General features: G+C 47.4%; 1 protein-coding gene across 2 annotated transcripts in view; it reads left to right on the top strand.

Moving 5' to 3' along the window:
- PHF1 (PHD finger protein 1) overlaps positions 1–16,400 on the top strand; it is a 60,927-nt gene that overhangs the window by 41,508 nt on the left and 3,019 nt on the right. For both annotated transcript variants that reach the window (XM_088446604.1, XM_088446603.1), the window contains exons 11-14: positions 2,310–2,450; positions 2,585–2,699; positions 7,382–7,479; positions 15,325–15,402. In XM_088446604.1, the coding sequence (XP_088302730.1) occupies positions 2,310–2,450; positions 2,585–2,699; positions 7,382–7,479; positions 15,325–15,402 (432 nt within the window). The remainder of the gene's footprint in view (positions 1–2,309; positions 2,451–2,584; positions 2,700–7,381; positions 7,480–15,324; positions 15,403–16,400) is intronic.

The following is a 16,400-nucleotide window of genomic DNA, read 5'->3' as shown; positions in this document are numbered from 1 at the left end:
ACATCAGCTGTGCACTGCGACTCAATCATAATAACATTTGTTCACCATTTATCATGGACATAAACACAAAGTCCACCACCTCTTTTCTTTCCGGACTCTAGAGTCCTATCAGCCCGGAACAGAGTTCTTTCTGGTAGCTGGAAGGGATAATCCAAATCACTGTCACTCAGCCAGGACTCAGTCAATATTAATAAAGAACAATTATGAAGAGACTGATTGCACTTCAATCTTAAGTCTAATCTCATCCATTTTATTGTGGAGGGATCTGACATTGGCCAAAAATAAACTAGGGAGAGAGGGATTGAAAGGATGAGACCTGAGTCTCACCTGAACGCCAGCTCTCTTACCCCTCTTTTGCCTCCTCTGCCTGCGAGGATGTCTCTGGTACAGTCCCTGGTTCCACTGCCAATACTGCCTCTACCGCCGACCACCTCGACCTTCATTCCTATTCCAGTGTCTCCAGCTCCGCTCCCGACTGGCTACTGCCTGTCTCTCCGGAGACAGCGGCATTGACACTGGCGTCTTCAGTAACGGCGCCATCCGGACCTCCCTGGAGCCAGTCACCTGTTGTGGAAGCCCACGCAGCAGCCTCTGCGCCGGCAACGTCATCAAACCTGGACGATGGGAGGAAGGACCCCACCGAAGGACCCGCAAACGTGCCAGCCCTCATGGATCCCGGACCACGCAGCATCAACAGAGCCAGCCGAGGGTAGCAGATGCGACCGGAGCCTCCCTGGGGACATGCCTGGAACACAAGTAGGAGCAGCAGCAGCGGCCGGCAACCTCCCCAAACCCCAACTGTGAGTACAGCAGCCGCAGCGTACAGACGCGCCGCCATGAATTTTGGACTGCGCTGCAGTCCCACTTCTGGAGCCGCCACTGCTAGTCCTTAGGTATTCCTGCTTCTGACAGTGCTGTTGTGTACTGTGGCGTCCACATTCATCATGTCTGTGTGTTACGTGCCGATATGAACCGGTGCACAGCTGAACAACGCGAACACGTTCAATACTTGCTGTCACTTCCTCATGTTTCTCATAGACCAAGGTATGTCTGTGTCACTTTTGACTAAATTACGTCAAATACTTTAAAACTTATAAGAAAATCTTTGGGGCTAATAGCCATTGAAGTACACTGTTTAATGCCAAAATATTGCTCAACGCTTTAACAGCGCAGAAATTGTTGTTTTTGTTTTTATTTAAGTTTAAAATGTATTTAAAAAATAATAATAATAAGTCCCCGGTGCAGGGCTCACAACCTCAGCCCCATGTACAGTGGGTCCCCTGTTTAGTCCCCTCCCCATGTGTCACTATATATGGTAAAAAATATATTTTTTTATATATCCCCCGCTCAGCCAAAAAATATTTTAATGGGCAACATAACCCTCCCTTTATCCCTTCCCATCCCCGTGGCCTAGCTCTGCCCCCTCACCTTGTTGCAGAGTTTCTCCCAGGGGAGACTGATCATCAGTTTGTGCATATTTGTGCTTAGAGGGGAACATTTTACTTTAGGCGCATTTGCCCCAGTACCATTAGCACAGCCTTCTGGGCCGCGATTCCAGCTGTGAATTCGGCAGTCACAGACCGGATCACATCTGCAGAAGCCGAGGGATAGAGCTGCTGGCTCTGTGGGTAAAGAGATTGTGTTATCGTTCACATCAGACGCACACGTGCATGCACACACGCGCACTAAGATTAACATTTATGTTACCCTATGATTTAGGACTACGGGCATGAAACCCCAGGCTAATCATTTCACATGCCTAGCAGTTTCTACACTTTATATAACATAAGACCCACAATTGTTTGATTCCTCACAGTGGGCTTGTCAACTTTTTACTGGCTGCCACGGAATTTGTGCTGGCACACAAACGTATGTAACTGTGCAGCTACAGATCTCAGCGTTGCCTCCAAGCATAGGAAACTGCCGATCCGTGGTTATATGCAATGATAGATGCGTGCCTCCCATGAGCCCCAGTGATGTTAGCCGCACATGCACCTTTCTACTAAGCCAGCTATACTAAGAATGTGAGCCACTGCTCCGCTCGGTACACCTGTAATTGTGACACACCTGGATTCCGATTCCCTTCTCCATCACGGTCAACACGTGCAGCTATGCAAAGCAAGCTGAACTTGCACAATTAAATCACACCATGGTAATTATGGTGCATATGTAGTTAGGGCATGCACTCAGTAGCTGTAAATTCCTGTACCAGTGTTCTTAGAGGAGAGCAGGTGCTTGCCGTGTGTAATAGTTAAATGGTCAGGAGTTTTCATTACAACTAGTTAAGCGCTTGGTGCCTCTGTACTTAGGTTTATTTCCGGGAAGGAGATTAAAAAGAAGAAGTGTCTATTTGGGCTACAGAGCCGTGTACCTCCTCCTGCTCCACAGACAACTGTGACTGAGCTGAGACTACAGGAGACAGACGTAAGAGGGTCCACGCCTTCTGTAAGGTGAGGGACCCCGACCTGCCGACTGCCCTGGCACTCCATGTAATACTCGTGCTAAACCTCACTGTATATATATTATGCTGCTTTCCGTATCTCCCTTCCCCTCCGCAGCGAGCGGATATAAAGATCTCTTGCAGTTCCCTTTCAGGGAGGATGGGGGTCCCGAGACGCCCCCCACACAGAACGAAGAAGCCGAGCCTAAAGCAGCGGACGCGGAAGGAGAGGCAGAAGCTGCAGAAAGCTCTAACCCAGGTAATTCTATGGGGAAGTGAATTTTTTTCTCTGATCATTTTATGATGCTCGACAAATGCTGTTTGTATTCCCATTCAATCATTACGTCATTATTGAAGGAATAAAATAAACAACTCACAGCACAAACAAAACTTGGAGAGCGATAAAGTGGAGAGAGATAAAGGGCCTGATTCAGCATGGATTGCAACTGCGTTCACAGATCGGCCAATGGTGTGTACTGCGTTTGCACTGCGCGCGTGCTGCGGTCGCAGAGTGAGTGACAGGCCATGACCATTTGGGGGTGGTGACGAGGGAGTGGTTGGAGAAATGCAGGCGTGCCTGTCCGTTTGAACGCCGTCGCATGGGCGCGCATAAATTAGCCACTGCGACGGCATGCGCAGCTTGTGTACTCACTGCGTGCGATGAGCTTCATTTCTGAGACAGGTCAGAGCTGCTGTAATTGTACGTGACGGCCCGATGTTCCTCGATGTCACCGATGTATACACAGGACTGCGAGGTATTATGGATGTGAGAAAGCGGTAGTGGGCGTCTCTATGCTGGCTGAGCGGTGGCAGACATTAGCATATTTTAGCAGCAGCACTGCGTACGATTACGGGGCTGCAATCGCAGTTGCGATCCGTGCTAAATCAGGCCCAAAGTACCAACCAATCAGCTCCTTTCTGTCACTTTTCAAATACAGCGTGTAAACTGGCAGTTAGAAGCTGATTGGTTGGTGCTTTATCTCCATTCACATTATCTCTATCCAAGGTTTGATAAATCTCCCCCTTTGAGTGGTGTCTCGCTGCGTCTGCGAATAAGATGTAAAATGTAAAGAAACAGACTGCACACTACACCTCTCTGAGCATTCATTCACGGCGTACAGCTGTGTCCCCATACACTGAGCCTCAGTGCACCAAACGACACAAGACGCCCAGCGCAACTGAGACGCTCCAAGAGGTGTAGCGTGTTGCTCTTTTCTTTACATTTTTCGGCTAATTTGCATCACAGACGATGCGAAACATCACTCAAAGCGCGCTAGAAACTCTGGTCTGTGTCAAAGTCGCAAATGAAGCACAACAGTACTTGGCGTGAGAAAAAGCCGCAGCTGCTACATCGCAGCACTTCGTACACAAATTCAGACTCCTTCACTCACAGATGTTCAAATGTTGCTCATCAAATGGATCAGTGCAATCTGGCCAAGTAGTTTTGTTGCTTCCAGTTGTTTTATTTGTGCGAATACAGGGCCTGATTCAACAAGGATCGTAATTGCAAAGCTGCCCGCAGGCTATAGATATAGGATGTATGCACGGAGGATATAGATATACTGTATGATGTATGCTCGCAGGCTATAGATATATGATATAGAAAAAAGGGATAGCGCATATATGTCTGGCCAGACCCAAGAGACACACTATACTTAATCATATTAAATTTATTATAGGCACATGTGATAAATAACACAATAAAATTGAACTTGTAATCAATGATTGTCAATGCGAACACTGCAATTATCTGAGCATAAAACTATAGGCATACACATATGGCAAAGACTTATAACGGAGCCTCAGCTGTATGCTCCAAGTGGTATAGCTTATAAATCCATTCATGTAAGAAATCCCATATTAGTATGTGAATAAAATAAATCCTTCTAGAGGATAAGTTTGTGTCCGTATTAGCTCACTTTGTAACAATTCCTTTAGTGGAAATCCGTAGTAACAATGTTTATAAGATGCTTCCAATTGCTGCTGCACATGCAGTCTTAAATGTCTAAAATAATTTGAGACACATGCTTGAGTCAATGTATCCCTTGCTAATGGGAAAGAAGGTGAGGATTGAGACTGTTAACCTCCCGTTGCCCGCCTAGGATGATAGGGCTGGGGGATATGGTAGGTATGCTGCTCACCTAATACTTCTTTCCATCTCCTGTTGAATACTTCGGCAATGCCGTGTGAGTCAGAGCTGCTGCAGCCGCCAGGTGCCGATCATGGGTAAGTATGGAGTCCCGTAACAGCGCCTGAGTCAGTGCCGTGTGCTGGCTGGAAACTGACTGGTAGAGCGGCTGATGGTGTGTGACTTCAGCCGTGATCGATTATAGGAGCTCGACGGAGGCATTTCAACTTCGGAGCTCTGCTCGGCAGCAGCAGTGTTCGAGGGCAGAGTCCCAGCTCGAGTTGGTCTCCAAAATCGCAAGGCTCTGCAGAGATCTCTCCAGAGATATGTGGCAGGTCAGGAATGCAGGCTTTACTCCAGGGACACCCTGCCAGCACACGGCACTGACTCAGGCGCTGTTACAGGACTCCATAGACTGTAAGCCCACATGGGCAGGGTCCTCTTCCCCTATTCTCTACACCTAGCACTATCCCTGTCAGCACAGTTCCAACATCTACCATCCACTGCCACTGATCCATAGGGGTATATTTACTAAAGGTCGATTTTGATCGATTTAAAATCGATTAACATTGATGTTGTGTTTCTGGAGCTAAATCACACATTTACTAATATTTAAAAAACAAATAAAAAATTGTCTGTTAGTAAATGTGTTATTTAGGGCCGTATTCAATTTTCGTCGATAAGCCTGATTTAGCAATAATTTATTGCGATCTCACAATTCAATTATCGCTGTGTGATAATTGCATAGCTAGAAATAGACGATAAGTTTTCACCATCTCAGAGCAGGTGAAAAAAAATATGCAAAATCCCTATTTTTGCCTAAAAATGTGGGGATTTATTTCAGAACCCTTTGGACACCCCCCTAATGATAAATTACCCCAAAAGAATTTGGAGAAAGGATTTATTCGCCCTTCCACCTCTCCTGCCGCAGCTGGGTTCTTTTTCGTTGGCATAAAGGACGGTGGCTTAAGACCTTGTATAGACTACCGGGGCCTTAATGATATAACGGTCAAGAATCGATATCCGCTTCCACTAATCACAGAGTTATTCGACAGAGTCAAGGGATCCATCATATTCGCTAAGTTAGATCTGAGAGGGGCCTATAATCTCATTCGTATTCGCACAGGTGATGAATGGAAGACCGCTTTTAATACCAGAGATGGACATTTTGAATACCTTGTGATGCCTTTCGGGTTGTGCAATGCCCCTGCTGTCTTTCAGGGCTTTGTTAATGAAATTTTCCGGGACTTATTATATGCTTCAGTTGTTGTCTATCTGGACGATATATTGATTTTCTCGTCTTCTTTAGAGGAACATCATAAACATGTACTATCCCGTCTGAGGAAGAACCACCTCTACTGCAAATTGGAGAAATGTGTCTTTAGTGTACCCAGTGTGCCATTCCTTGGTTACGTCATCTCTGGCTCTAGTTTAGAAATGGACCCCAAAAAAGTGCAGGCGATTCTGGATTGGTCTCGACCTCAAACCCTGAAAGCCATCCAGAGACTACTCGGATTCACCAACTACTATAGACGCTTTATCAAGGGAGTTTCGTCATTGATGGCTCCCATTACGGCCCTCACCCGTAAAGGCGCTAATCCTGCCCTATGGTCACCTGAGGCAGAAACAGCCTTCCAGCTCTTGAAACAAGCTTTTATTACAGCCCCAGTTCTAAGACAACCAGATCTGGATAGACCTTTTTTATTGGAAGTTGACGCATCATCAGAAGCAGTGGGAGCGGTCCAATCCCAGCGTTATGAAGACAATCGAGTTCATCCATGTGGGTTTTTCTCCAAGAAATTTTCTCCTGCCGAAAGGAATTATGCTATAGGTGAACAAGAACTTTTGTCAGTGAAGTTGGCGCTAAAAGAGTGGAGATACCTGCTGGAAGGGGCTAAATTTCCCTTCACTGTCTCCACTGACCATAGGAACCTCCTCTTCCTCAAAAATATCCAGTGTGTGAGCCCTCGTCTGGCCCGATGGGCAATATTCTTCGCTCGTTTCCAGTTTACCCTGACCTTCCGATCTGGAGCTCTTAATCAGAAAGCAGATGCTCTGTCCAGATCCATTCTCTGTAGCGGCAATTCGGAGATCCAACGTAGTGCCCCTGTGCTGGAGTCAAGAGTGTTTGCCACCATAAAATTGCAGCCCCCTACTGGGAAGACCTTCGTGGCCCTGGAGTTAAGGAAGCAGCTCCTCACCTGGGCTCATTCCTCTCGCTTTGCAGGTCACTCAGGTACTCGGAAGACTCTGGAACTTTTAAAAAAAGGCTACTGGTGGCCATCCATGAAGGCTGATGTGTTGGAATTTATTTCTTCATGTACCTCATGTGCTCTGCATAAATCTTTGCGTCAAGCCCCAGCTGGCGAGTTGTTGCCCCTGCCTATTCCATCACGTCCATGGACTCATCTCTCCATGGACTTCGTAACGGATTTACCGAGCTCTCAGGGTTACACTACCATCTGCGTCGTGGTAGACCGATTTTGATTTTTTTTTTTTTAAGTGTTAGTAAATGTGTGATATAGCCCCAGAAACAGATCAATATGCAATAGATTAAAATTGACCTTTAGTAAATATACCCCCTAGTGTCAGAAAAATTATAAGGAAATAATTGTTAAAGAATAAACTAGGATTGTCCTGTTTTTTGTTAACGGGAAGAACCGTCTATAAAAGCTGTAGACGTAGGTGAGTACACAACGTGACCACAGGTGTGCCAGGTGGGTAGCGCCATGGGATGAGACTGAAGATCACACTAGACTCCATGTTACTGTGAGTGACTTCATTGCAGTAAATTGTGTCTTTCTGTATTACAGGATGTGGTACAAAATCCATTTAGTTCTAACCAGAAGTACCAGGGATACCGCGGAAGCACCTACAACTTCCGGCGCACAGGAGCACGCTGCCTACAGAGGTAAGTCATGCTACCTACATTTAGCGCTGGGCTTAGCTGTAAGACTTATCTTCTTGTAGGTATAAGTCTGGGTACAGTAGAGGGGCCTTATTTCATCTCTGCTATGGGTATTTCTTACTTTTCTGTTGTGCTGATCGGCATTTCTCCAGCTGCTGGGTGTCAGAAACGGGCCAAGAAGGATACTGGGATGAACCCCGTTACTGTCGCCACAGGTAGTGATTGGGAACCCTGTGCTGCCAGCAGCAGGGAGCATTGGACTGTGCACTGAAGGTGTAAGTGTCGTAGATACGGTAAAATCTTTCCCCAGGGTAGAGGCTCTCATAGAGCGCCAAAGACCACCAAACCCCTAATTCTGAATGCGGCAGCCCTTAGTCATAAGGTCATAGTGATGGCCAAGCTGTACAGACCGGAACAACAGTGGGAGCAGTCCGTCTGCTGCTTTGCTGGGACTGGTATTTCCATTCCAGATCAGATGCCTGGGCGAGTGTAATCATAGATTGAGGATATATCATAGATTTGAAGCTCCCACCGCAAACATTTTTGTAATGGGCGTCTGGGTGATTCTAGTGGCACTGGAGTGCCAGAAGGTCATGGTAAATGGACATTTTCAACATGGCAGAAGTCCCGTCATGGCATTTGCCTCTAAAGACCAGTTCTGTTAAGTCCAGGGTCATTTTATCACCAAAGTAAAGCATGGCTGCTGAAGCCGTGATCCTTATGGGTAAGTGCTTCCCTGACAGGATGGTTGAGTCCATGTGCAAAGCTAGCATGACAGAAATGACCTCAGGGCGTGGAAGACTTCTACATCCTGGTGTGAAAAGAAGGAGTTTCCTACCTCTTCCTTTCATTTGACCCGTGTACCTGCTATTTTTGCATTACAGTACAGATGGTGGTTTGAGACGGAGCTTCCAGAAGTTACAGGTATCAGCCATCTTAATTTCCTTACGTAGAAAGCGGCCTCTTTTATCGGAGGTGCAGCTTCCATACAGTACATCAATGTCTCCTGGAGATATTGGATTTTCGTGGAGTTCAAGTTACTCAGAAGACAACATTTTCTTTGACAATCTCTACAGCCAGAAGAATCTCGAGACCCGGGCGAGTCCCATCTAAATCACAATAATGTGATTTCCACTTTAGACCATGTTAGGTCTCCGGAAGAAGAGGTAGATCTTCACTCTTTGGATTTTGTCAGGTGCAATTTCGCCATCTGAACGTGGCCTCTTGTGTCAGTGCAACTACACTGAGACAGCTGCTGACCACGGCACGCCGTCGTCTGCCAAGCCACCCACCTGTTACCTCCCAGGAACGCCCTCCTGAAATTTTGGGCTCTTGCATCCAAATTCGTTCCACATCTCCCGGCGGTAGCTATCAGAACGCATGCGTAGTGCGACTCAGACACACGCGCAGACTTAAAACATCGGGCAACTGCATGCGGCATTGACACTGCGTACATCTCTGAATCAGGCCCAAAGTGTACCAGAGCCGCTGGGCTGCAACTTTATCCGCACAGGAATTACTTTTAAGCACGTGCAAAGTCGCAGGTGAAGCACAACGCAGGTGAAGCACAACGGAACTTGGCATGAGCTGCATAGTAACACTTCGCATAGAGATTCCTCCGCAGACACACTGATGTACAAATTGATCAGCGCAATCTAGTAATGTAGTTTCTTCTTCAGGGTCCATAGGGCTCCACAGGGAAACATTGGGGTGTAGGTGGTGCTTGGAGGACCGGACACCAACAGCAAAGCTTTTTCTGTCCCAGGATGCTCCGGTCCTTCCCCTTATACCCTGCCTACAGCCTAAGGGAAACTCAGTTATCATTGGTGTCCGGCAGGAGCTGGATCACCGTTATACTGTGGGGCTGCTTTTAAGCTTTGTTTTATGATTTACTTTTTTATTTTATTTTACTATAACAGAGTAAGCATTGCTAGACAGTCCTCTGGACGTCTGCACTGCTGCTCCATCACCCCTCCGCGGCGCCGCGAATCCAGCCATAGGCTAGGTACTCTTGGGTACTCTGCATTGTATGTGACGTGTGCTAGTGCTGCTGTCTGTTTAATCTTCTCTCAACTGTCAGCTTATACCTATCTCTTTCACTATAACCCTGGAATACTGAGGTATTGGGGATGCACTGTACTTCACATCTACTTGTATTTGTGAGGACTGTCACATACTTATATCTGTGTTGCGCACTGCACTGTGCCATAGTGTGCATATATCTGTGTTGCTCACTGCACTGTGTCATATTGTGTGCTATACTATCCTTGCAGATACGTCTAGCAAAGGCAAAAGTAACAAGCAGGTTTCTGCTCCTACTCTGGTTTCTTGTAAATCCTGTTTAGCAGGTGTAACTCCAGAGGATTCATTTAAGATGGTCTTTGTGCTTCTTGTTATACAGCACCTGGCTGCAGCCTCTCCTGGGCTTCCCCCACTAGGCTTCCTTTTCACAGGTGTTAGCAAAAATTGTGGACCACCTACCGGTCCCTGTGGTAGCTCCCCCTATGGGATGGCCACAACAGGTACTCCCTGCAAATCCAGTACCTCCTTTGCCTCCTCCATGGGTAGATGTACTTTCTACCTCAGTGCAGAGTCTGGCAGATACCTCTACAGCCTTTCAAAAAATGTTGCAAAAGAAGAGACCCTTACCTAGTAACCCTACTAAGCGTGCTAGACCCTTACCTAGTAACCCTACTAAGCGTGCTGTGTTATCTTCATAGTCCACCCAGCTATCAGATTCTGAGTTATCGTCTGTGGAGGCAGAAGACATAGACCTTTCTCTCTCTCTCTGACTCCCCCTCGGGAGTGGAGGAGCCTTCGTCTAAATTGAATATACCTGCACTTGTGAGAGCTGTAAAATCTTTTCTTCAAATAGAAGATACAGCACCCACTCCTAATGCAAAAGAGCCACTCTTTAAACGACAGAAGATAGTTTTACCGGAGTGTCCTCACTCTGATCAGCTATCTGATCTAATGAGTGAAGCATGGAATACGCCAAATAAAATGTTTCAGCTGCCTAAACACTTGATTTCTTTTTATCCTATTCCAGCTACTGATTGCGCTAAATGGGAAGTTCCCCTAGCCGTAGATTCCCAAGTGACACGACTGGTTAAGAACTCTACCTTACCTATCCATACAGCAACCTCCTTGAAGGAGACCACGGATAGAAGGATGGAAGCTTGCCTGAAGTCTATATACTCTCTTACAGGAGCTATTACTCGTCCTGCCAGGGCTACGGCCTGGGTGGCAAAAGCCATTGAGAGTTGGGCAGGGGCCCTAGAAGATACATTTCCCTCTGATGCTTTAAGGGAACAGCTGTCCTACATATCTCACATTAGAGATACAGAATTCCTATTTAGGGGAGGCGGCTTAAGATATGTCTCCTAGATTCCAAGGCATCTGCTACTTCCGTGGTAGCCCGCTGTATTGTTTGGCTTCGCTCATGGAAAGCAGATTCGGACTCTAAAAGGCTTTGGAGTCTCATCCTTTCGTCCCCAAAGAAAAGCTAAACGTCAGTCCTTTCCATGGCAGTCGGCATCCACTAAGGCCTCCAAGCCTAGGACCTGGGCTACTAGACGTCCACCTATCAAATCTGAGGACAAGCCTTCAGCCTGACGGGGTGGGCCTCTTCCTGGGGGCTTTCAGGGTGGGAGGCCGACTTACTCAGTTCGCCCAGTTCTGGCGTCAGACCACCTCAGACGTCTGGGTAAAAGCAGTGGTCTCCCACGGATACGCCCTCTCATTCCCGAGGCTGGTAGAGTTCGCTCAATTTCACTCCAGCCCCTACAACACCTGATCCTCTCCAGGTGAAACGGGCTGCCTCAGATCCCAGACGATGGGCCTCTCTCCGGAGGTTTGTCTGTCCCTATCCTGGTGGCTACAGATGTCCCACCTAAACAAGGGTCGCCCCTTTTGGTTCCCAGACTGGGCTCTGCTCACAACGGATGCAAGCCTCCACAGGTGAGGTGTAGTGACCGGCCAGCACTCCTTCCAAGGACGCTGGACTCCAGCCGAGGCGATCTTACCAATCAACGTCCTGGAACTCCGAGCCATGTACAAAGCACTCAGGATATTCTTCAGGGCAAGCCACTACAAGTACAGTCCGACAACGCCACGGCAGTGGCCTACCTCAATCACCAAGGAGGCACTCGAAGTCGGTCAGCAATGGCAGAAGTGTCCCGCATTCTCACATGGGCCGAACGCCATCTCAGCCGTCACGACGTGCATGCAGGGGAGTGGTCACACAATCCAGAAGTTTTTCAGCTCCTGGTGGATAAATGGGGTCTACCAGACGGGGACCTTATGGCCTCATGACACAACCACAAGCTTCCAGTGTACGGGGCCAGAACAAGGGACCTCGACGCAGCCTTCGTGGACACATTATCTGTGAAGTGGATTTTCCATTTGGCATACCTCTTTCCTCCGGTCTCACTTCTGCCTCGAGTTCTTCGGAAGTTAGGGCAGGAAGAGGGCACGGTCCTGTTGGTAGCTCCGACTTGACCCGGACGCCATTGGTACTCCGATCTTCAAAGTCTTTCCATAGACATTCCTCTCCAACTTCCTCTACGACCAGACCTGTTGTCTCAGGGTCCCTGTCTACATCCGGACCTGGCCCGTCTGTCTTTAACGGCTTGGCTCTTGAGACATCCCTCCTAAGGTCTAAAGGGTTTTCCAGCTCTGTGGTCCAGACCATGCTCAGAGCGTGTAAACTGGCCTCTGCCAGGATTTATCACAGGGTGTGGCATACATATTTCCAGTGGTGTGCTACTAGACACTATGATCCTTAGGTTTTTAGGGTTTTTAGAATCCTTGCTTTTCTTCAAGCTGGAATGGATCTTGGACTCCGCCTAGCCTCTCTGAAAGTGCACGTCTCTGCTCTGTCCATCTGGTTCCAGCGTAGAATTGCTCCTCTACCGGGTGTTCACACCTTCCTGCAAGGTGTTCTACGTATACAACCTCCCTTTGTCCCTCCTGTGGCTCCGTGGGATTTGTCAGTGGTTCTCCACACACTTCAGGAACCTCCATTCGAACCCCTGGATTCAGTAGATGTCAAATGGCTCACTGCAAAGGCTCTGTTTCTTCTGGCTCTAGCATCTGCCCGTAGGATATCGGATTTAGGGGCGCTTTCCTGTCGCTCCCCTTTTCTAATCTTTTATATGGACAGGGCTGTCTTCCTTCCCAAGGTGGTGTCTCTTTTCCACCTTATTGAGGAAATTGTGGTTCCGGCCTTTCAATCACCCGACTTCTCGGCAAGTGAGGCCTCATTGGATGTGGTCCGTGCTCTGAAGATCTACGTGCACCGTACTAGTTCCATCAGGAAATCGGACTCCCTCTTTATCCTATATGGATTCCACAAGAAGGGATGGCCAGCTTGCAAACAGACTGATGGCTTTACATGACTATCTCACAGGCTTACACGCAGACTGGCCTTCCTATGCCGGCTACAGTATCTGCTCATTCTACACGCTCTGTGGGTCCCTCGTGGGCAGCCCACCGTGGCGCGTCTGACGAACAACTATGCAAGTCGGCCACGTGGTCTTCTGTCCACACCTTTCTTAGGTTCTATGCCTTTGATACATTTGCCTCTCAGGATGCTTCCTTCGGGCGCCGGGTTCTCCTCTCAGCTCAGGAGCGTCCACGCCCTTGAATAACTGCTTTGGGTCATCCCCATTGTCTCCCTGTGGAGCCTTATGGACCCTGAAGAAGAAAAGGAGAGTTATGGTAAAACTTACCCTTGTTTTTCTTCAAAGTTCATAGGGTCCACAGGGCACCCGCTCTGACGCATCTGGCGTCTATGAGTTTCTTCTCTTGGTCACTTGTTTCCTTCTCTGTGTGAGAGTGCTGTTTATAGGATAAGATTTACACTTGTGTGAATGTGGTAGGTTATGTTGTGCAGATTCTCTGCAGGGTGTATAAAGGAGCAGAGCTTGGTAGGATTCCCAGCGTGCTGTATATAGGATAAGATAACACTTGTGTGACTGTGGGAGGTTACGTTGTGCAGAGTCTCTGCAGGGTGTATAAAGGATTCCCAGCGTGCTGTATATAGGATAAGATAACACTTGTGTGACTGTGGTAGGTTACGTTGTGTAGAGTCTCTGCAGGGTGTATAAAGGATTCCCAACGTGCTGTATATAGGATAAGATAACACTTGTGTGACTGTGGGAGGTTACGTTGTGTAGAGTCTCTGCAGGGTGTATAAAGTATTCCCAGAGTGCTGTACATAGGATAAGATAACACTTCTGTGAATTTGTGAGGTTACGTTGTGCAGAGTCTCTGCAGGGTGTATAAAGGATTCCCAGCGTGCTGTATATAGGATAAGATAACACTTGTGTGACTGTGGTAGGTTATGTTGTGAAAAGTCTCTGCAGGGTGTATAAAGGAATCCCAGCGTGCTGTATATAGGATAAGATAACACTTGTGTGACTGTGGGCGGTTACGTTGTGCAGAGCCTCTGCAGGGTGTATAAAGGATTCCTAGTATGCTGTATATAGGATAAGATAACACTTGTGTGACTGTGGGAGGTTACGTTGTGCAGAGTGTCTGCAGGCTGTATAAAGGATTCCCAGCGTGCTGTATATAGGATAAGATAACACTTGTGTGACTGTGGAAGGTTATGTTGTGCAGAGGGTCTGCAGGGTGTATAAAGGATTTCCAGCGTGCTGTATATAGGATAAGATAACACTTGTGTGACTGTGGGAGGTTACGTTATGCAGAGTCTCTGCAGGCTGTATAAAGGATTCCCAGCGTGCTGTATATAGGATAAGATAACACTTGTGTGACTGTGGGAGGTTACGTTGTGCAGAGTCTCTGCAGGGTGTATAAAGGAATCCCAGCGTGCTGTATATAGGATAAGATAACACTTGTGTGACTGTGGAAGGTTACGTTATGCAGAGTCTCTGCAGGGTGTATAAAGTATTCCCAGCGTGCTGTATATAGGATAAGATAACACTTGTGTGACTGTGGGAGGTTACGTTGTGCAGAGTCTCTGCAGGGTGTATAAAGGATTCCCAGCGTGCTGTATATAGGATAAGATAACACTTGTGTGACTGTGGGAGGTTACGTTGTGCAGAGTGTCTGCAGGGTGTATAAAGGATTCCCAGCGTGCTGTATATAGGATAAGATAACACTTGTGTGACTGTGGGAGGTTACGTTGTGTAGAGTCTCTGCAGGGTGTATAAAGGATTCCCAGCGTGCTGTACATAGGATAAGATAACACTTGTGTGAATTTGGGAGGTTACGTTGTGCAGAGTCTCTGCAGGGTGTATAAAGGATTCCCAGCGTGCTGTATATGGGATAAGATAACACTTGTGTGACTGTGGGAGGTTACGTTGTGAAGAGTCTCTGCAGGGTGTATAAAGGATTCCCAGCGTGCTGTATATGGGATAAGATAACACTTGTGTGACTGTGGGAGGTTACGTTGTGAAGAGTCTCTGCAGGGTGTATAAAGGATTCCCAGCGTGCTGTATATAGGATAAGATAACACTTGTGTGACTGTGGGAGGTTACGTTGTGCAGAGTCTCTGCAGGCTGTATAAAGGATTCCCAGCGTACTGTATATAGGATCAGATAACACTTGTGTGACTGTGAGAGGTTACGTTGTGCAGAGTCTCTTCAGGGTGTATAAAGGATTCCCAGCGTGCTGTATATAGGATAAGATAACACTTGTGTGACTGTGGGAGGTTACGTTGTGCATAAGGACAGGTGAAATTGATAACATTACCCTGCTGAACATGATTAGATATTGTATAGGGACTGGGGTGTTCTCTTTGGTGAGATGACCTGGAAGGGAGAGCAGATGACTAAAATATCTATACATTAATATAACAATTAATCTTGCTTCTAATTTTAGCCCTCCAATTAGGATGTTCGCTTCTTTCCACCCATCTGCAAACACCTCTGGATCTGTGGCCGCTTCTCTGCAGTCCAGGTAATGGTGTATATGTAATATATGGATATATAATGTCTCATGTGTAGGCTGTATGTTTGTGTCCATATCATCTGTTCATGTGAGTGCATATATAAGGCTCCAAATATTATCACCTTGCTCTCCCCATAGACCTCCACTGCTGAAACCTCATTATCAGTGACATCCTGCTCCCATAGGGCACAATTCTGAGAGGGACAAAAGTCCACAGTGGACACTTCTCGTGATCCCCATTACACCGCGCAGGTGCTGCACCAGGCACACACACCGTCACGGAAGATAGCTCCATGTGCAGCCGAATCTCTCTGTCTGTGAAAAGGGGCGGTTACTGTGCCGGCGAGTTGTACGCGACACGGTCGCATCTCCACTTTAGGCTGAAGGGGCGTAACTGGGTAAACACTAAGCTTAGTGAGGGAGAGCAGATGGCATTACAGGCTATGGATGGCAATACGGTAGTAAGGGAGAGCAGATGGCATTACAGGCTATGGATGGCATTACGGTAGTAAGGGAGAGCAGATGGCATTACAGGCTATGGATGGCATTACGGTAGTAAGGGAGAGCAGATGGCATTACAGGCTATGGATGGCATTACGGTAGTAAGGGAGAGCAGATGGCATTACAGGCTATGGATTACGGTAGTAAGGGAGAGCAGATGGCATTACAGGCTATGGATGGCATTACGGTAGTAAGGGAGAGCAGATGGCATTACAGGCTATGGATTCCGGTAGTAAGGGAGAGCAGATGGCATTACAGGCTATGGATGGCATTACGGTAGTAAGGGAGAGCAGATGGCATTACAGGCTATGGATGGCATTACGGTAGTAAGGGAGAGCCGATGGCATTACAGGCTATGGATGGCATTACGGTAGTAAGGGAGAGCAGATGGCATTACAGGCTATGGATGGCATTACGGTAGTAAGGGAGAGCATATGGCATTACAGGCTATGGATGGCATTACGGTAGTAGGAGAGCCGATGGCATTACAAGCTACGGAGAGATCC

Source organism: Taudactylus pleione, unplaced genomic scaffold (assembly GCF_031769625.1).
Source record: "Taudactylus pleione unplaced genomic scaffold, aTauple2 ptg000400l, whole genome shotgun sequence".
Classification (NCBI taxonomy): domain Eukaryota; kingdom Metazoa; phylum Chordata; class Amphibia; order Anura; family Myobatrachidae; genus Taudactylus; species Taudactylus pleione.
Note: the sequence above shows the minus strand (reverse complement) of the source record. Positions and strands in the feature narration are given on the sequence as shown.